This window comes from Botryllus schlosseri, chromosome 6, assembly GCF_051294905.1.
Source record: "Botryllus schlosseri isolate E-star chromosome 6, Bs_hap1, whole genome shotgun sequence".
NCBI lineage: Eukaryota > Metazoa > Chordata > Ascidiacea > Stolidobranchia > Styelidae > Botryllus > Botryllus schlosseri.
This window is the reverse complement of record NC_137241.1, coordinates 19,419,455-19,441,170: the sequence shown is the minus strand read 5'-3', so window position 1 is coordinate 19,441,170 and position 21,716 is coordinate 19,419,455. Positions and strand designations below refer to the sequence as shown.

Below are 21,716 nucleotides of genomic sequence, written 5' to 3'. Positions count from 1 at the left end.
TCATATATAGACAATTGAAGGTAGGTGTCGAAGGAGAGTACAGAACAGCTACATCAGCACTGGACTGTATTTCCACTGCAGTCTGCACTAGATGCTGGCCGCCCAAACGTCACGATTCCTACCACTCCGTCGGTTTTTCAAGTCAATAGCGTACTATTTAACCACGCTGCGATTGTCGGATTGTTAGTCAACAATTATCGAGGCAGATTAATCTGTGCATCGCCTTGTTATTGTTTCTCTGCGTTGTCATACTAGCCGACGCAGCAAAACCGAATTTCACATTCCTTGGCGATTTTGATGAATTCTGGTTCTCTGGCATAAATAATGTTTAAATTTCTGGAATTAGTACGACAATACAATCCCATTAATACTAGTTATGATAATTCCTGAGCTGCTTTTGATGAATCACGCAATCGTATATGAGGCTTAGCCCATCTGTGCTTCACCCGTGCGTCACCTCTCCTTCCGCGCTATATTTTTGAACAATAAATAGGCATATTCTGTGAATTTGTATGTAAAAATGTATAAATTGAGTCATTCTTGAATGTAGATAAAAATACCCATAGTTATTGGTGTAAGGTTATTTTACCATGCCACACATAGCTTTACGGAGCCTAATATTACCGCGTCCTTTTAGAAAAACGTATTAATAATGTAATTCACTACTTATAATTTCGAAATGAGACTGAACGCCGCCGAATATAGCCCAGACTTTTGTCTCGGCCCACCAACTTATTTTCTGCATCACATTTGGGCTGCCGGGAAAAATAATTGCCTATCCCTGCTCTAACCCATTGGTGATGCATCTATTGGCCGCCAGGCAGGCGGCATTGCAAAATTACAGCGTAAAACGTAATTTCGCAATACCATCTGCCTGACGGATTTGCGAATTTATATCGAAGCGGTCACTTACCCTTGTTGAGAGCTCAAAGCCAATCATATCTCGAGATCTGTAGGGAGGCTGCCGTCACAATCACAATCGCGACGAGATATCACTTTTGCTACTAATGTTACTGTGTCATGTACAATGTGCAATACATTGTAAAAGGCTTCAAAAACATAGCATTATTTTACACCGGGGGTGGCCAACCTTTTCGGCAATTTCACGGGCCAGTAGCCGCGCCAAGCGCGAACATTTTTAGAAGTTTATAGGTCAATTATATTGTTACTTGAGTATATTGCGGGCCTGCTGTATAAAGCTGGGCTCAGTTTGAAAGGATTAAGCTATTCGGCGTCTGGACGACATGTTGGACGACACTTTCTATCGAAATTGCGAATATAGTTCGACTCAATTCTGGTACTTCAGACGTTCTTTCATTTTCAGGAAGGGGTAACAACATTAAAAGCAACAAATAGAATGACAACGTATTGTGGGAAGCGTGAAGAAAATTTTGACTTTAGATAAATCTAACGCAGAAAAATCTGCTTGTACTGTACGAAGATCTATCAAAAATGTGACTGGCCCATGGATCTGTCAATGCGTCGGAACTGCTATTTTTAGTCGTTACATCCCCAGTGTTGCGGCTTGACTAATCGATTTTTGGTTGGCTTTGCAAGTTCACAATCTGGGCAATCCATTTTTGATACTACTACTAATTTCGGAGATTACCTCACGAGCCACTCGAAACCTTCTCGCGGGCCACGGGTTGGCCACCCCTGTCTTACACCCTTTAGTCAACGCCCATTGAGTATCATTACACCTTCCTATGTTCAGATGCTGGGTAATCATTTATTACACTTCATTTTCTCATCCTTTATTACAAATTAAAATCGCATTGAAATTAAAATAAATTGAAAAATACGTAAGGTGCTGTTAGCTACACCTCCCCGGGTAGCGTGCATATCCGATGTCGTATTACATCGACCCCCTATTGCCTATAGGAACCCAGATTATTCGCACGCCCTCGGCGCATCCATGAACTACAAGGACTCCTATCGGAGAAATATCCCATTCTTTCTCGCAACTTGACCCGTATGCCCAGACTTGAAGTTCCGTACCGGCTTCGAATCATGGCCACGTGATTCGTCACGTGGGCAGCAATGTTACTGCTGGACCAATCGCGTTTGACTAGTCCGTGTTTTGCAGTAAGGCTCATTTCGCGTTTAACTCCGGAATCACGACATCGTCCTCTGTTGCATTTATATCCGCACAGCTGGTGAGATTGTCTTCGGCATCTGCACTGGATGTGGGCGTAGCACTGAAAACAGCATAAATCAGTTGGATGAACAAAACTGCCTCAAAACGAAAATTTTAATGGGGAAGTCTCGTGTTGAATACAAATTTCGTCAATCTGTCTGAGACCAGCGAAATAATCAAGAAGTCGTTTCTTTTGTTAGAATATAGCATGAATTAAACAGATTCAAAATGTCTTGAACGAAGTATCATATTCGGGGTCGCACTCATCAGAGTGGTTTGATGCGGCCTACACTCGCACTTGTTCTCGAAAAGAGGTTCACATGATATGGACACATGCCGTGAATTTTCTGATCCCAGTTTAAACAGCACTTCATGCTTCTAAACATAAGAGCATGAACTACCATCACATGGTCACGGACTCGTTCGCCTCGCTTGCGTTCTAGCGTTGCATTTAAAACAAAAAATCAAATAAAAACAAACATGATGTTTAAAACAAGGCCCTAATTTAAAACATGATTTTTATTGTTTTTTGTTTGATTTTTTTTAAAGCCATGACATCACGAATATTCAATTGTGACGTCACAATGGAGTGACATTGACACTTGAAAATATTGGGTAAATATAGTTCCTCTGACGAAATATCTGTACTACAACTGTTGAACCGACTATTTTGAGGGTTCCAACCATCCTATATCGATGTACGTCGGCTAAATCGGGTGGTAATTGTCCGTAGGCTCATGCAGCATGTGTTTTGGAAAGTATTTACGCATTTATGGCATAATTTTGCTACTTAAAAGAACACAATTTTTATTAAAGGCCTTTGTTTAAAACACTGTTTAAGACATGTTTTAAACAAAGTGTTTTAAAACACCGTTTTTTTTAAATGCAACCCTATTGCGTTCAAACACCCTGACGCACGCGGCGCAACTTGCATTTTACGGTATTAGATACAAACGTGCAATGATGAGAACGGAATATATTTTGCCTTCCGACCAGATAAAACCACTCATTTTATAGCCTCATATCTGACCATGATTGAGATGGGTTGATTCCTTATGCATTGATTCATGATCAGTATTTCCCAAAACGATTCACGGAAATGGTAGCCCATTTTTTCATACTTCCAAAAACGCTATAATAGGCCTATGACATCCAGTCAACGCACGCCTGGAGTTGAAGAGGAAGCTGCATTCGTTTTCAACGATTTGCTGATCTTGTGTTTTTGCAAAGTGGACACGACAATTACAGTCAGACGATGATGATCTATATGGCTGGAGTCCGCCCTATTCAAAACGAGAATTTCCGCTTCCTCGTGGGAGCGCGTATTCTATTCATACAAGCTTACACAGAGCTCATATGGCGCTATATAAAACAATAATGATAATGCATAAAACTTCCTTCGGACTATTTATGTATAGCCTGAGGTAACTCGTTATTCGTATTGTACACTGGATGCTAGCAAGGCAATTCCCGCTACAAAGACTCGCTGGGAGAAAAATAAAAATACATTCGATCAAGAGCTTCTTTTCCTCCAGGCCGTGGCCGTGGATTTCAGTGACAAATGTATATATTTTCGCATTCCCAAATTCAGTCAAATCCAGAGTATCTACTTACGAAGATTCAGATAGCGATCCGTCTTGTTCCTGTTGCTTTTTCTTAGCCTCGAGGAAGGCCATTAGCCTCATTCTGTAGATATGCATTGAAGACGTTAGGAAATGCAAACACTTTCCCTGTATATAGCGGGTACATTGTGATAGATGTGAACATCGACCTAATACGCACAGATATTGATGAAAAGTCAGAATGAAAATTAATTATCCGTGTGAATGTGCGGATGAGCGATCGATATATTGAACAACGAAAATTGAACAATGGATGATACATACAGTTCACGCCATTTCGTACGGACGGAGAAGATTGATTATTGTGCTCACTCATATTTATCCGCTGAAAGTATATAATCTATCTATATAGTGCTTCGGCAGTAAGAAACTCCCCTCTAAATGGCATGCATTGCATACACGGCAAGCGAATATATGAAGCTTTGAAATCGCATCCCGGTGTATCTCTGAAACTTCTATATTGCTGTAAGCTATCTGATGTACCTGCTGCGCCGCTTAGCGGATGGCGATATTCGTTTTTTCTTGGCAATTTTCGATCCAATAAAATCGATTCTCTGTGGTGTCATTAGATCGGCCGGCAGCACAGTTGTGCTTGGCTGTTCAGTGATAAAAAATATGGCTCGGAAACGATAAGTTGTAAGACCTTATTCGATGTAAAAGCAATATACCATTGTGTAAGGTAGACCAGGCAGGACACTTGTCGGTGGATATGCTGGGACTTCAAAAACTTGTTTACCGCCTGGTGTCATCATCAGATTTTCGAAGGCTGGAACTTGAATAAAACCCTGTAAACAATAATGTTTCGTACCAATTACAACCATGCTACGAATCGGCTAAACTTGAAGTGTGAAGTATGGTTAAAATGCCACATGCCGGAATACCAGGGGGTAACTTTCCTTTGACTGCGATCTGCGGAAGAAATTCACCATTAACCTGAAAAAGCACCTAAATGCGCATTTCTTATCAATTTCCCACGACCAGACGCGTGTCCCGTTTTGGACTGCCGAAGGGAACCTTGACGTATCGAGGTGGCTGTCGGTTTGCTTACCATACCACTTAATATTGTGTTGATTGCTTTCGTAACAGAAAACACATACTCTCATAAATATGTTGCACCAAAACAGGAAATGATACATTCCTTGCATTGTTCGATATTGCGATATTTTGGCCCAACAACCATCAAAAAATCATCAAAAAATTCAAACAATCAAATGTAAAATAATGAACAATGTCATCGGAAAATACTACCACCATCTTTTGTTAAAAATATTCATGTGCAGAGTAGCGTTGGGACATCAGGTAATCCCGATCCCGGGATCCCGGGACTGAAAGCAATCCCGATCCCGGGATTAGTCGCAATGAAATCCCGGGATTTATAAACAGCATCTACCAAGGCATACGTAGCGCCATATCTCTTATTTTGGTCATAAAGCAGTGTCACAAACTCGGCTGATTGTCTAAAACAGTTGTCTCAAACACGCGTCCAGCGTCGGCATTTTGAATTTTCAAGTAATCGACAATATTTAACTGGAAAATATAGTATTTCGGATTTGAGAACTTGAAATTCACTTCAAAACCACTCCAAAAACCTGAATCGCAATCACATGTCAAATGTCTGCTAGAAGAGAAATTACAACGCGACAGCTTTTACGATGACACTAAACATTTGTCATCTCGCATGGTGTCCAACTGTCTATAACTCATTATTTCGCCAAATTATGCCAATCACAACATTATTTTAAATAAAATATTTAAAAATATGACTTTTTCGTGGCAAAGGTGTATATTATAATGTGAATCACATTTTCACATTGTGTATGGAATGCCAGTCTGCAAGGTCCGTCTAATAAGGCCTACTTGGAAATACACATTATACCCCTATTTGATTCTGCGGTCTGACGCGTCATCAGAAACTACGAAATTGGCCCGCGAGCAAATTTGAGTTAAAGACCGCTGGTCTAGAAGATGATACTCTTGATGCTCTCGCGTTTTGCATCAACATTACAAGGAATAAATGTTGTTTGTGTTGCTTGTATGCAGAGGTGGTCAGTAACGAAGTACTTCTACTTTTTGAAAGTACTCAAGTAGTTTTCCTCTACTTCTGGTACTTACTCAAGTAGATCTGATTTTCTCTACTTCTACTTCTACTTCGTAATATTTTGTGATCTACTTACGTACTTTTCGCTATTTTTAGTTTGTCAAGTAGAAGTAGTGTAATCCTCCAATACGAAAGAGAGTCTGCGCAATTTCGGGGCTGTTTTCGCAGAGTACCAACATTTAATATTCATAAAAGTCAAGTAAAGCCCAGAAATGTTGTTGCGCTTCGCGCACAGTAGTTCTGGAGTGACATATATGTTTTCACGAAAGTATCAGTGAATATAACTTATGTACCGTATTGCTTATGGTTCCGCTCACACCACATTGTCGCCCATATCAAATATTTCATCACAGTAAATATGACCCACTATAATAACGTTTGAAACTACCGTTTCGCAATCTAGCAATTACCTAGCCTGTCGTTTTCTAGCAGCTCATGACGTGTCCTGCTAATCTGGAAAATCCAGACTTTTGGAACGTTACACCTTTGGTCACCTTTGAAGCTTTATGTACAAAAGACATGAAATATATTTTCCGCATTTTAGAAATGGTATTTGTATTTCACTTTCAATTCCGATTATGATACTTGGAGTATCATACTTTGGGTTCTAAATACTTTCAGTTCTTTTGTCTGCAGAACATACATGTTGCAGCATAAAAGCGAGTTTAGTAATGCCTCTATTTTCGGAAAATAAAGATACACTATATATAAATTTTACAATCCATAATATTTGTCATTAACGTATACTAATCGCGAAAGTGTTGCAACCGTATCCAATACAACTTCTCCGTAATGCTCTTCGCCTAAACTAGGGCCTTAAAATATGGGCGAGGGCGCCATGCCACGATATTCTTTAAAACGGGGTCTTCTAGTAAACAAAGAGTTAGTATCGCATTTTCATATCACTACTTTAATTTGCATCCCATGATGCGAAAGAATGCTTATTCTGTCGAAAATTGATACTTCCTGGGATGCATCAATACGAATCAAGCACTCTGCACCTTCCGCATAGCTCAATTTGTAGCTTATGACAGTCCATGCAAACGATTTAAGACTGTTTTCAAAACTACTTACTTACTTGAGTACTTTTAAAGTCGGTCAATACTACTTCTACTTGAAGTAGTTTTAGGTGGCTTATGGAGAAAGTACTTCTACTCGTACTTGAGTAGCTTTCTTGACTACTCTGCTTGTATGTGTATTTGACTACTTTTCTAATCCCGGGAAATCCCGGGATTGAGAGGCGAAAATCCCGGGAAATCCCGATCCCGGGATTTCAAATTTGATTCCGAAGTTCCAACCCTAGTGCAGAGTCAGCATATGCATATTTTAGTGGTTTTAATGTTTTTGTCCGTCCACTTAGCTCAAACGTACCAGACTATAAGCTACATTGCGAAGCCATTTGGTGGGCCTTCAACCATTCAAAATTGATACTTCTTCGTGGGCCGCAGGTTGCACACCCCTGTAACCAATCAAAGGCGCGATAGCATTTCTTACGTCGGAAATTCGCTGCGCACGACCTAGGATACATCTTGCTCAATCCTCATTTGGATACCAGATTCCATTACCTTTAACTCGCTACTAAAAAGTCCCAATAAGATTCGTTTACTGACAGACGTTGCTACGTGTCCACTCCAGTATAAGTACATATATAGTATAACAACAGCAGATTCTTGGAGGTAGGCGACAGAACTTCAATATACAATTGAATACTATATTCATAGTCATAGTCTAACAAATAAACAAACATGGCGCACCCCTCTCCTCTATACATTTACACAGTTGTCCTAACTACATACTACTGCAAAACATCAAATACTTAGAAAATAGTGCGGTTTCGGTTATTCACAGCGAGGCTTAGTTCGATTTCTGCAGTATACTTTAATAACCTAGAAGACATCTCGCTCTACACAATAACAACATTTAATCTCTACTTTCTATAGTTGTGGTTCGAAATTTACTTTGATTAGCACGGCTTCAAGTTGAACAGATAGTGCTAACATATAGTAAATAAACTGCCACGACAAGTTTATTTGTCACTGAAATACATTTATACAAAAACGGTATAAGTTTATATACAAATAGCTATTTTACAGAACACTTACTTGAGATGGAGACAGTAGATTGTGTTGCAACAACGTCGGATTAGGAATTAGGCTCGACGCTGTGACTGAAATATAAGCGAAATTGTAAGAAAAATACCCTTTAAACACAGACGCAGGTCATTTGGTGTTTTATTTCTACAACATATATTCAATTAGCAGTATCAGATCCATTCGATGCATTGGTTTTTTGCCTAGGTTCATTAGCTAAATGTCGCATTAAAAGATTCGGAGATTAGTTTATGGTGCGAGCCACTGAAAGATTCTGGTTCGTGTGATCCCGAACTTATATCAAAACTTAAGTAGCGTAATAACGCTAATTCTAAGCTAATATATCGTTTCCATCTCATCAGGCATATAGGTTATTGTGCCAATTCAAGAAAATATATATGGCCTAACCCAAGCATATAGTAATGATGAAAGCGAGTCGGGGAAGGTGGGACACGATGGATACAAGGGCACAATGGTACATCTTGAATATTTTTAAAACCCGACAGAATATACATCGCTTCGATAATTCAACAGTGTCATATCAGACGTAATCATGATGTGGTTTGATTTCGTCAGGGTCGCAGCCATTGTGAGAAAATGACGAATTTCTTAATTTTGCTAACCTGCGTAAATTTACATCGCTACCTTTCGATCGTGTTTTGTATGAGTATATCTCATTTCTGTTGCTTAGTCAGAGTATAGTCATTAGTATCCCTGTACGCTATTTTAGGCGCAGGATTTCGGTTTCAAAATTTTGGTGGTTTTTGCTCTGAAGAAGTGTATGGGCAGATTGGGACAATTTGTTTGGGGAACAATGGTCCATTGATACCCAAAGGCAGATTTTTTAAAATAGAAATAAAATAAAATCAACCGAAAAGTGCGCAAAAGCAAGATCGTCATCAACACTCCCTTAAAAAACATCTCTTGAAGTGTCACTCTATAACTGAAGGTTATTTTTCCACTCCCTATATTCAATGGGGATCGTCGAGCCGGCAGCATGTGCAAGTTACATTACGATTCTAAGCTTCGGGATGTAAGCTTATATTGGTCTTGGGCACCTGCTAATCCATCATTTTCTTCAACAGTTCTCAGTTTCTTGCTAACTGATGAGGTGTTAAAGGTTTTACTATACTGTCCCATTTCCCCCATCGCTTGTCTAATTGTACCCCGCCTATTGGGCACAATGGGACAAAAAAGGTACGTTTTTCAAGTGGCTGTGCTTTCGATTTTTCTTCGTATTTTCAAATCATCTTCTTTGGAAATATGCGTATTATGTTCATGTTCATTTTTCATCCATCGCTTTGCTGAAGTTCATTGTTATTTACCGATTAGAGATATTTTGTGCCCCACCTTCCCCTATTTATTATTAATAACAAAAATGGCTGTCTCAAACCTTACTACATTGGTTCTCAAACTGTGGGGGTAGGGTAGGGTATGCTGTGTAGATTCCGAAGTTCATATTTGAGAAGTCCCTAAACAGTCAAAACTTTCCATAACATCAAACTATGCGTTGAGATTGCAAACATTCCGGTCGCTCTTATTAATATTTTGATACCACGATAACGGGGCGCGACGATTTTCACAATCATCAAGGGGGCGTGTCTGCAAAAAGTTCGAGAACCACTGCCTTAGTACAATTTATTGCGTCACATTGCATTGAATTTCCTTTGTCAGTGTGATACATTTGAAATTCAAGGAATTGTGTTATGTAATGTTAAGATTACTGAAGCTACTGGCATTTTACAAAGCACATTTACAGGGTATAATCCGCCCATAGGCTCGTTTTGGACGCGAACTGCGGAATTACTAAGGTTGGCATGTATACCCAACACGGCCATGAACCTAACGTTCACACAATCTCTTTATTCAGAGACTTATTAAGGCGAATATTGATAAATGTAAGCTCAGTTATTGTTCAACGTATATCGTTACGTATAGCAGTGCATTTTGGAGGTAAATACTGTGCTTTGACACTATTTTTCTGATATTCATGCCATCGCAAATGAAGGATAATAGTCCTTTTCGTGGGTTCATACTTCTTTTGAAATGATCGAATTAACGGTGAGATCGATATGGAAAACTATAGCTCTGCGTCAAACCGTCTTGTCTTGAATGACAGTGATCCATAGCGATTGGAAGTGATTTAAATTGAGGCCAAAGTGGCCAGACAGCGCATAATGGTATAATCCACAGCTACAACACCAGTGGGTTTTGAGTTCGAGTCCGACGGAGGTTCGACTCCAGAGTTACTACCTAATTCTTGGAGGTTTATCTTGGTCCTACACGCCATCTCATCCGCGTTAGCAGTGTCATAACTGACTGAGATTTGTCGATTCCGACCTGGGTCTACCTGGCCTACGAATTACGCAGATTGTGTTCCAACATCTATGCTGTAAAGCTTACGCCTAACAATCGGAAACTTGGGAACAAATCGCGGACACTTACTAGTTTGCGGAAATAATTGCTGCTGTTGCTGCTGCTTTAATACTTGGTGAGCCGTCGGCTGGTAGGCTGATATCGTGGGAAGGGTTTGATGGGCGTATGCCGGAAGGGCATTCAAAACGCACGTTCCCGGCGGCAGCCACAGTGTCTGAGAGATCTAAAGTGCGGAAACAAAAATCTGACTGGTTAATGCTAAACTTCGCTGCTATCTGAAAGCCCCATTTTACGCAGCGCATTGGACTACAGTGCGGCAGTCGGCACTTAGTCGACAAGGTGAATTAGGATTCATATCTCCTCACCTGTTGATCCATATCTGGATAATGGAGAAAATACTCGCAGCAGCCAAGATGGATTGATTATAGACGGTGCTGACGCTAGGAATCTAAATTTGGTTTAATCTGAAAATACGATCGCATACAATCACATTCGCGGAAAAATTCGAAGGTAAGTATATCCACAAAGAGATTTGATTATCGTATCGGATCTTAGACCGCGGCATCTTCAGATTCGTAATTTCGGCAAGGAAATGGCTCGTTGATCGAAGGTGACGTCACACACGACGTAAAATATTCGAATATCTGCGGCAATACTTGCTCCCTTTCTTATGTGTCGTGTCTAGTTATATCCGTGTTACTGGGCGTACTATCATGTTTAGTCAGTATCGCAGGTCCCGGATTGAGTACTGAGTGGGGTGAGTTAGGAATTTGTACCTGTGTTTTAACCGGGGGTGACTTCCTAGGGAGGTAACAGAGGGGCGTGAGCCGTGGCGTACTCCATGACAAAAATAAACTACGTCCTTTCCTTTCCTTTAATCTCGAGTCTCAACTCCCGCATCCATCATCTATTTCACTATTTAATTGCTGAATCCAAGGATGTATAGTCATTGACTTGAATTTTGACGTAATACTGGTGAAAATAATTCTCAGCGCCTAATGTAAGTGTTTTCTCATTGTGCTTGAGCATCGCGACATCATTCATATTTTTCTATTGAACTGAACATTTGTCAGCTTCATATCTCAGGCCAGAACCGCCGGACCCGAATTTTCATTGGATCTCTGTATCTTTGCGAAATTACGTTCTGTCGTACATTCAGATGTTAAGAGTAAGCAAACCCATGAGAGCAGTTTGTGTTGATAGAGAATACAATTGTTTATTCACTGGATGTGAGCCCTAAATAAATAATTTCGCTGGAGGGATGCCTTGCGAACTAACCACTAAATTTTTATATCTTGTTAATATATCCATGTGGGGCTCATTTTCTTCTAAACGTCATTTAAAAGTATGGTGCGTGAAACAACTTACGGTTAGTTTAAGGGGGGCGGAAAAGGTTAAGGTAATTAACCACTGACCTATACCCAACATCGATGGGGACCTACATAATAAGCAATTCAATTTGTTGTCTTTAACATAGGACGCAGTACTGCTGTCGATTTAAAACCCAATCACTTCATTCCATACAATTAAAAGGCGACAGAGATGAAACAAATTCATATAGCGACCTACATTTGTGGTGGTGAGATGCCTGCCTTCTCATTTAATCTAACCTTAGTTTAACAAAATCTCTGAGTCGGCTGATGTAAATACTGTATATCATTGCCTAATTATTCACGCCAATAGAGTAGGATGAAAATCGACACGTCTTGGAACACCCAGACGCGTCGCTGAGCGCGGCTATCCCCGACTAAGGCCATTGCGACAAATCTGATTTATCCGGTGTATCGCAGACCCAATCAAGGTGCTTTGATCAATACATTGATTACGATTCATTGGAGCGTTGATAACAAGATTAATTGTCATGTTAAAAATCAATATTCGAATCATCGGGTCAACCCGAGTATCGACATTTTCACAGCGATTATATCACAGCGCGTGCTTAGCAACCCCGAAATGTAATGCTGTGCGATTGGAATTAGTGAATTTTCGATTTCTCACTCAACAGCGACAAAGTACGCGCCTGCAATCTAAATTATCGGATGTCCTGTGGCAATTGCTGTATTATTTCTGTATGAATAGAACAGGGGTCACGTATGTGATACTTTTATAGTTGCTTATAGTCTACCCCTACTGAGTCGCTTCGTGCATATGAATATATATCCCTGATTTTACGAACAGTGCTATGTAGCTGCAGTCAAAGAGTCAGGCAAACATGAGTTATATAATCCGATTGGCGACAGCCACTATATTTAAGCGTTGTACAAGGCTGTATAAAAATGTTGCTGTTGACAATCACTTTAGACACCTGCGGTTCATATAGGATCGCAATTGATTTTATATGTATTTATTCTACTTTAAACGCCTATCCGCGTAAAGATCCAGTAATTGATAGGAATGCAACGGATAATTACATACCCAAGTCACAATATTACGATAGATGTGGCGCAGGGTTGTTGGTCCGATGTTATCGATTATTGTTTTATTCATAGCGTCCTGCTACATTAGTGTATAGTATTGGATCATGAAGATGTCCAGAAATCAGTGCGCTTTGAAACCACAAAGAATCGCTCTAATGTGTTGCCCGTAATGTCTCTGTACTGTAAAGTTGACTGTATTGCACTGTACTGAGTTTACTATACTGCGGAGTTTACTGTACTGTACACTGTACAGTGTACAGTTTACAATAGTATCTGTGAGACATGGTATATAAATAGGAACCCGCTGAAAGCGCGTTCTCAAACCTCAAGGTAAAAACAGAATTAAGATCCAGCTCATCCTGAAGTTATTTATTTTAACATTTTTCGTTTGTGCATAATCATCCTCGGTTATCTTATTTTCGGCTAATTCAAGTAGTTCCGTGGACGTAAACAGTTGGATTATAACCATGCAACCCAGAAGGCTAATACCGTTTGGAATCATCGCCTGGAGACGTATTTGGACTGTTTATGGCTACTGATTCGCGATGTCTATTGCATCGGTAAAATCCTGACAATCTCAGTGAATAGTGTCATGTTTTGGAATGAAAACTCAGACGTAACTCATGATGAGTTGACACCCACTGATCATAAACGTTGTAATAGGAAATAAGGTCGGATGCCTGCTGATGTAAACCTATACGAAACCATCCATAGCATGCTTACAATGAAAATTTAATCCCACTAAAGATGTTATGTTCGAATCAAGATGTATCAATATGCAATTAGTGAATAAATAAATTTGCCCGCGTTACTAGTACCAATATTCGAGACCATCCAAGATAGAAATACTTTTGTTCATATGCACCATTGACGACCAAGCCTTGAGCAGGTCAGTCGCAGTCGCACCGCATTGAGTCAAACTCTAATTTAAAATCAACACACATTGTCTTGAAACGTTCTCTGATAATATGCACTTTGGTAATTGTGTGCAACGTGCATTACAAGATTACCATTGCTGCAGTAAAATTGCAGATGATAATGTACGCATACGAGAGGAAATATTGTTCTCTGGCGGGGTGACGGCACAAATACTGTGACACTACCAAATTTCAAATTACAGCATCTTCCAGTCCCGACCGCGGATGTAAGCACTTGATCACATATGCAGAGTGTCATACATCATATGCGATATGCTGATTATATAACATAGTATACTCACGGATCTACGTGGAAATAATAAGTATTTCGACTCACCCTGCTCGTGACTCATCTAGGTTTGAGATCAACATTTAAATCAGTTTAAGCACTCCTTTTAATGCACCAGTGCCCGTGTTATCCCAAATCGCACGCATGGATGGTTTTGCATTTGATCAAATATTCATTACGAGCGTGCGGCATCTTCCTATTTCACCCTGTGTTAAACGCGTGATTCCACCGACTGCAATTCCAAAGCTGTCGCAGATCAAACGTTATTGACCATATATTCTCACCTCCGTTATTATTCTGACGGGATCCAGAGAATTATATCGTGTCGAAACTCACCTATAAACCTCGTAAGCACATGCTGTAAGCTCATACCTTAGCCAACGCTCTGTGAAAAGCTACTAAATCATCCGTGAATAGTAGAAAAAGCTTTTAAAACATTGATTCATACTAGAAACGCAATAGGGGTACGATGAAATTCTTCTAGAGTAAAAACACAATAGATTTCTGCAGTAAATATTCCTTTACGTATATCTGCATTATTCATCAGCTGAATAGGTGGTGTTCTGATTTTCGAGAGGCTGTAATATCGGACCGTTTGCAAGGTCCTTGAAACTGCTATATTGAAACTACATGCTTTATGTATACGCGCCACCTCTCTTGTGCTTTCGTTTTAACCGATTTATGATATCTCCGTACTGCATGCATTTCGCTACCGGTTCTAAAATTCCTTCTTGCATTTGAACTTAAACTCGTGTCTATAGGTCTGTAGGTAATATTACAATTGTGTATTAACAAGTCTATAGTAAATACCGTCATTGTTCTCGTATAGAATAATTCTATCCCATGCTGAAAATGTCTCTCCCAAAAGCACATTATTTGCCGTCTCTCTTTCTCTCTATGCAGGCTCCGCTCACGATCCGTTCGCGTGAAATCTCACATACACATGATAACGCTCTAAAGGCCATAACGGAAATATACCATAATACACACATTTCTGATTCCTTGTTCGTTCCCTAAAAAGCTTCTACCCGACGATAGTTCACCGTAATGTACAAGGCATGACAAGCGGAAACAACGCATTGCTTCCCCAGATTTATCGATCGCACATTGTACTGTATAGCATCGAAATGCGCGTGACCTAATCCCTCGTTTATCGGGCTAATTTCAACACGAATTCGAAATTATGGTGTATATTATGAATTTATCAATCATGCTTCCACGCCGACTAGAGTGTGCTCGCGTCAACAACATTGATATGTGGCTGTCTTCGATCAGATTGATCACGCTATTGCAGTATGTGGATTGGAGATCCATGTTAATAAAAACGCCCACTAGATGGGATGATTTTGAGAAACAATTCCATTTAGATGCGATGTGAAATTTAGGAAAATACTTTCGCATAGCCTCTAGGACAGGGGCGGGCAACTTCTCGAGTCGGCGGGCCGGATATAGGAAAATTAAGTACTTGGCGGGCCGGATTGCAGAATCGATACAATATTCGCCCATTTATCCACATTCCACATATACAAGGAAAAAATCGCATTTAATGAATACATTTTAACGACAGTAATGTCACTTCAAAAACATGACGAAGACTATGTGGATTTGAGAATAGCATTGTCATACAGGCGCCGCCATGTCTGCTTCTATCTGATCAATCAACACACGGTGCAATCCTCAATTAAGATTTCAAGGAGTTCGATAACCCCGGTACCCCTAATTTACCAACACATATATTCGTTAGGGTTGAGTAGGTGACGAGATAGCATCGTTGTTCAACTGTGTGGCCTGAGAAATCTCGATAATGAATTCATGCGGTCCGCGACCTCTACGAAATTTGAAAAGTGGCCCGCGACCCGTTTTGAGTTGGCGACCCCTGGTATAAGCAGTGTTTTCGTCTTACAAAAGCCTAGAAGTGTGCCGTGCTACAAGTCGGCGGTTACAGAATGATAAATAAGAAATATCAGCCTGGTGTAATTGACCATTGTAGTCGACAAACACCATGATTACCACAAACGACATTAGGGTTGAGTACATCGCAAATGCCGATAATGCAAGTCTTCTCGCTTCGACGAAATTAGGCGTAAGCTCCACTGTAGCACGCTGCGCATATACGTATATAATAACATGCACTATGCAGTCACTAAAATTTGACGTTGTAAGCAAGTAGTGGGAAATCTCGGCAGACTAGGGCAGCGGGCCATATTATCATGCAAAACGGAAAACTGTCCGCGGGCCGGACAAAATCCCTTCGCCGGCCGGATCCGGCCCGCGGGCTGTATGTTGCCCACCCCTGCTCTAGGAGGTATTTAATATAATCGTTTGAAAGCACCAACTATCCTGCGAGTCTCATAAGTAGCACGAATCTATATACATTAATATACGTATGTCCAGATGCATGAACTGTTACTGAACCCCGGCCAAATACCGGTGACAAAACAATGAGATTCATAAATCTACATTTCGAATAATATGACGTCATCATGACTATTGCGTCGTGAAGGCATTGAACTGAAATAATTTACTGTACAATGCCCTGATCTTTCGTACATCATATGGCCCCCGATGTTTTCATCGATCCTCATATATCAAACGCTATCTAAACTCAACGGGAACACTCCGTACCGCATATTGACAGCATTATGCTTAAATACATATTTTGCCTGTTGTATAATGCACGACTGCCATACAAAAGTATAGCAAACTAGAATATACGATGCCACATGTATGTATAATGTATACTGTTGGTTGTCTTCCGGGTTTTTTCGTGCTGACACTTCACACTCTTTTGTTCATTGAGGAAGTATCTCAATTACCGAAGTTACTGTTGGGTTTAACGCCATTATAAATTTGTGTACTTTGCAATGGTATTTCGCGACACAATGAACCAATCATGTCATTTGATGCATAAGAATCGGATGTCTGCATACCCGAAGCAGACGCGTTTTTGTGCGAATTCCCCAGTATAGTACACTGGTAGTGCATAAATATTCCTTCCTCTATTGTTATTCCAGCTGCAACTGGTGGATTGAGAATCTTGGTATCACAAACATGTCTATCGATAATTTCGTTTTTGGACCAGGAACTTCCTAGTTTTCATCAGCATGCAAGTGATTAAATATCACTATTGATCATATTATCGTCACCATTAGTTTATTAGGATATCATCACGATCTCACATCCATTGCCTTTTCTACAGCGAGAGGCGAGCTGCCCTTATACTACATTCCGAATTGAGATGTACCATGCCGTACCTGATAATTCACATATTTCAGTGCAGGCCTAGATAGGGCCTGCTGGAAAAAGCATATAACACTTAAATGCTATACCATATGTCTAGCCCAATCATCATCAACGCCTATAATGTAATTATTACCTTGCTATAGGGTTATTGACCTATAATACATAATGACACCGTTCAAGGGGGCCGACTGTGACATAAGGGGTCTGCTTAGGATCGGTAGCTCCAACCACGCGTACACAGTAATAGAACCCGTAGTAATACAGAGTTGATACTACACACAGTATGACTGGAAACAAATGAATTTTAGGCTTCAATATACATATGACCAAACCCCTCTAATTGCCCCGCCTACGCATTTGGTTGTTTGATATCGCTACGTTTTTCTACATCATTGCTCTTACGCATGGCAAGCACGTATACTATAAGTACGAAATTTGCGACATCGAGGTAATGGCATGATGGTGAATCACCTGAAATTCGTGCTAAGCATCTGATCTGAAATATCTGGAAGTAAGACAGCAAGAATTAGCATTTCGTAACTATGTATGCGACGAGCGATGACAGTGAAGTTCTAATAGCAGCCAACAAAATTGCATACGTGCTAACGGTGTACACTTTTTCTGTATCATCGAGGCGGAAAATATCAGTCATACATCCGTACTGATGAGCGCGCAAAGGCCGATAATGAGGCTGAATTAATCATTCGAGGGTTCAGGATATTTCGCGTGGTAAGTTTACATTAGGTGGGCTCGTGAATACGATCTTCAGTTCCCAGAACATTGCATCAGTCTGTAAATCTGGAGCCCTACACAGTGTACACTGTACAGTACATATTTTTTTAAGGTGCAATCTGCATTCACGAACGTTGTCCGGTATTGTCCATATGACATATGGCTGCTGCTATCTCTAATATTGTCTATTGATATGCACATTGTTGAGCGGGTTTTCAGAAAAATTGATTTCCTCTAATGCACTGGTGCGGGAATATCATGCATGACAAAGAACACAGTCGCGGTTTAGGACAAATAGAAACATCGTCCGATACATTATCTGGTGCTACAATATGAATCTGAACATCCTGACAATGTCGGTATCATTCAAATAGGCCTGTAGCAATACCTCTATTGTGCTCAACGCTCAATTGTTGTGTCGATGTATTAACACCAGTAGCTATCCTTGAACTTTATGCCTGTTCGAATCCCAATATCCTGGTCGCATCAAAAATCTCATGGCATTCCGGCTATGCGGGTAATAATTATCGCTAACCAAGCTTAATTGATGTAATATTGTCACTATCCTATTCATACTTCGCACTAATGAATTCTAATCCTGAACCACGATTACAATCAACCTTGCACTTGGCTCGAGGCAATACCTTGAGATTGGATGCGAAAAGTTCTCCATTCAGCTAATCAGGTTTTAAATACGCGCGATTCAGCGAGACGTTATGAGCAAAAAATACATTGCGGTAAAAACATGTCGCTATTAAGTTTGTGCGACACGATTCGGTCGGCGTGCTGATGACTTCATTGATGAAGGTTTTAATTGGATGTTGATATTGCAACGTTTTCTTGTTTGTAAATTGCGATGACCACTGCGTTTAGCGGGCGACAACATGATATTCCATGCTGTGGCATGTTTTTCATTGAGTCAACTTGGGATAGTGCCATGCCGATGGCTTCAAATTTATACAACATCGTTGATGTCTAGCGTCATTTACTACTAAATCAACTGCGTCCCGCCGACGGTACAACAGCTTTGCATATCCGTTCGCAGCAATACACTGCTCTGCCATTAACAAGAAATCTGGTATGGCATCAATGAAACATAGTATCAATAACATCGATATATAGATCTTGTTTTCAACTTCCTGCAGCTATTATGGCAGTAACGGCACAAGTATATTATTGTCATCGTAATCCATTAAGTCACCAATCGTCGTTTACGTGTCGTCATTCATGAAAACTGCAATGTTTATATTTTTCACTTTTCATGCTTAATTGATATTCTTCTATCGTCGGTACACAGGAGTGCAAAAGCATAAATGCTGTGTCTAACCTACCAGTATGCAATTCATGAACAAGATTGCTTGTTTTCGGGGCACCGTGCACCATTAGCGGAACTGTCGAACATATATCTGTCTTGCGAGATCATACTCTGGATTGGCAATCAGGCTTATTTAAGGAAATATTCTCGCAATGTCCGTATCATTTCTGAATTTACTTTTGACGTCATCAATATTGAGAAATTGAAATTGTGGGAAAACTCCTCAGCTGGGCGTGTGTGGATTAATTTACGGTTTCGGGACTAATTGCCCGCCAAACGTGCGTTTATGTCACAATCGAAGTCCGCGCGGAATGCGGTAATTGTCTCCTATACAAGCTAATTATGATTTAAACTTTGTGGGATGAGCAAATTGATCCGCGAAGTCGCCGTAAACGACTGTTGCGGAACACACTGAACAACATCCGCTCTGGAAAACCGTGTACTTTCTGCTAAAAGTCCATTCAAGATGCAAGGAACTTATATTTCATCTTTCTCAAAGTTACATTTATGTAACATATCGAGTACAACCAAAATGCAATCGAACGCATGAGAAACTGCGAATCCGTCATGAGAAGTTGGAAGTTTGGAAATGACTTGACCACAAATATATATCAAATCTGCAGTAGAATACTAGATTAGTCATGTTCTTTATTATGAAGCAGCTGCGACTACAAACCTTATACTATTCAAGACATCGCCTTTTCAGTTTGTCCGCATATGACAAATAGGACTATTAACAACGCATGAAGAGCACTTCTGCCAATCTGTCTAGTTTCAATCGGAAGTACGAAGACGCATCGTGACAAATCAGTCTTCGATTGATATTACGCGCTGTGTTCACTGCCAAGAACACTTGTCTGTTTTTAATTTTTATGTGAATGGATCGGCTGTATTTTGTTGAAACCACAATGACTCTTAATTGAGCTTCGAAAATATATTATAGCCGAAATGATACCCTAAATTCCAACCTAACGATTCGACGAGAATTTGTGTACCATTTCTTTCAATGTGATTTCGAAAATGGTTTATACAATTGAATTCGAAGTCCACTAATGACTGACGTTTGGTATCCGTGGCAGTATTTGAAGTGAATGGTCGGAATGATTTTTGAGAATGCATTTTCGATGTCACTAGCATATTTGTACTATACCCGTAGAGAATCAGAAGTAGTCACGTTTTATTAAAATTCAAAGTCGTTTGGAACATGCCCAAATATTGGAGCGCCATGACACACTTGGTGACTGCAGAAGACACGCTTCAGTTTGATTTAACTTTTGGAAATTCTCGACAATCAACGTTGATTATGAATAGTGCGCCTGTATTGTATTGTAAACTGGGCTGAGCGTACGAGATCAAGTTTTGATCTAAGCCGTGACAAGATTTCCTGGGTGATTTCAGTTTCGCTGATATATATATGGCCTATGTATATACCATGATAAATAGCAAACTTTGAGTGAATATACTTGCAGAAATGCCAATAATAAACACAACGCGAACGTTGTTCTAATTGCGATAAGCTTATCTCTAGCCTACTCCAAACAAGATTGTTGTCACACTTATAGTTTCCATGGTGAAAGTACCTCATTATATCACTGATGTTGGCACGCGTTACTATGTATGGTCCTCCAGTTCTGAGGGTCCGAATTCGGGCTGAACTTTCAACTGTTGGAGCTGGAATTACATTTTCCGTTCAGGCCATCTTACGTACTCCATTTGCTACCTCTGAACTGTCCCATGGAGCAGATATTATCACCTTTGAGGTAAACTAGTCACTATCTGCCCTGTATTAACTTCTATATTTGTAGACTTCGAATGTCTGACACACACACAGAGAGACCAGACCTGCGTCCAAACGTTATGCATTTAATTCCATGCAAAATCTTTCAGAGTCTGCTCTTCTGACCGAAGCATAATATTTTAGCACTCCGCTTATGCTTCCATAACGTAATGAACAGTGAGAATTTGATACAGCGCTCCGCTATCGGAAACTATGTTTCATTCATACTTACTAATTACTATCCCATATGGTGTAAGTTACGATTGCATACCATTACAATTTTTGGATGGTTACTTCCCCCTGACTGACCCTCGAGAACGTGCTCCTGTCGCTTCATTTCCCGGAATTTCATGCTCTACGTCAAATTATTATGACATCGCATATACTTCTCAACACGGATTACCATGTACAGTTAGACGGACTATAAATCAGTTTAGAGATCTTTCGTCATTGATAATGAAAATTTAACGCCAAGTCAACGGAACCGCGACACTATTGTTTACCTACTTAGGACAGGCCTATTTGTTTTTTACTCGCCGACAAATATATGGACAGCGCAACTCAATTAAACGATATACATTATAGCTCGCCAATGCACCCTCAATGAAATATTGAGAATACATTTTGTGCAAACAGCCAACGGTATCGAAGCAAATCAATTTACGTTAGACAGTAAGGAACCTGTTATTATTTCTGAGAGCTC

General features: G+C 40.1%; 2 protein-coding genes across 3 annotated transcripts in view; one reads left to right on the top strand and one right to left on the bottom strand.

Moving 5' to 3' along the window:
* LOC145441406 (uncharacterized) overlaps nt 1–21,716 on the top strand; it is a 118,617-nt gene that overhangs the window by 50,621 nt on the left and 46,280 nt on the right. The gene's annotated exons all lie outside the window — the stretch shown is intronic.
* LOC145441405 (uncharacterized) lies at nt 1,729–15,364 on the bottom strand. The gene is made up of 7 exons (XM_080319257.1): nt 10,689–15,364; nt 10,393–10,546; nt 7,960–8,024; nt 4,428–4,544; nt 4,243–4,355; nt 3,752–3,823; nt 1,729–2,198 (listed from the first exon to the last, which is right to left on the bottom strand). Exons 1-7 carry the CDS (start codon nt 10,698–10,700, stop codon nt 2,093–2,095), a joined length of 639 nt encoding a protein of 212 aa, XP_080175383.1. The 5' UTR covers nt 10,701–15,364; the 3' UTR covers nt 1,729–2,092.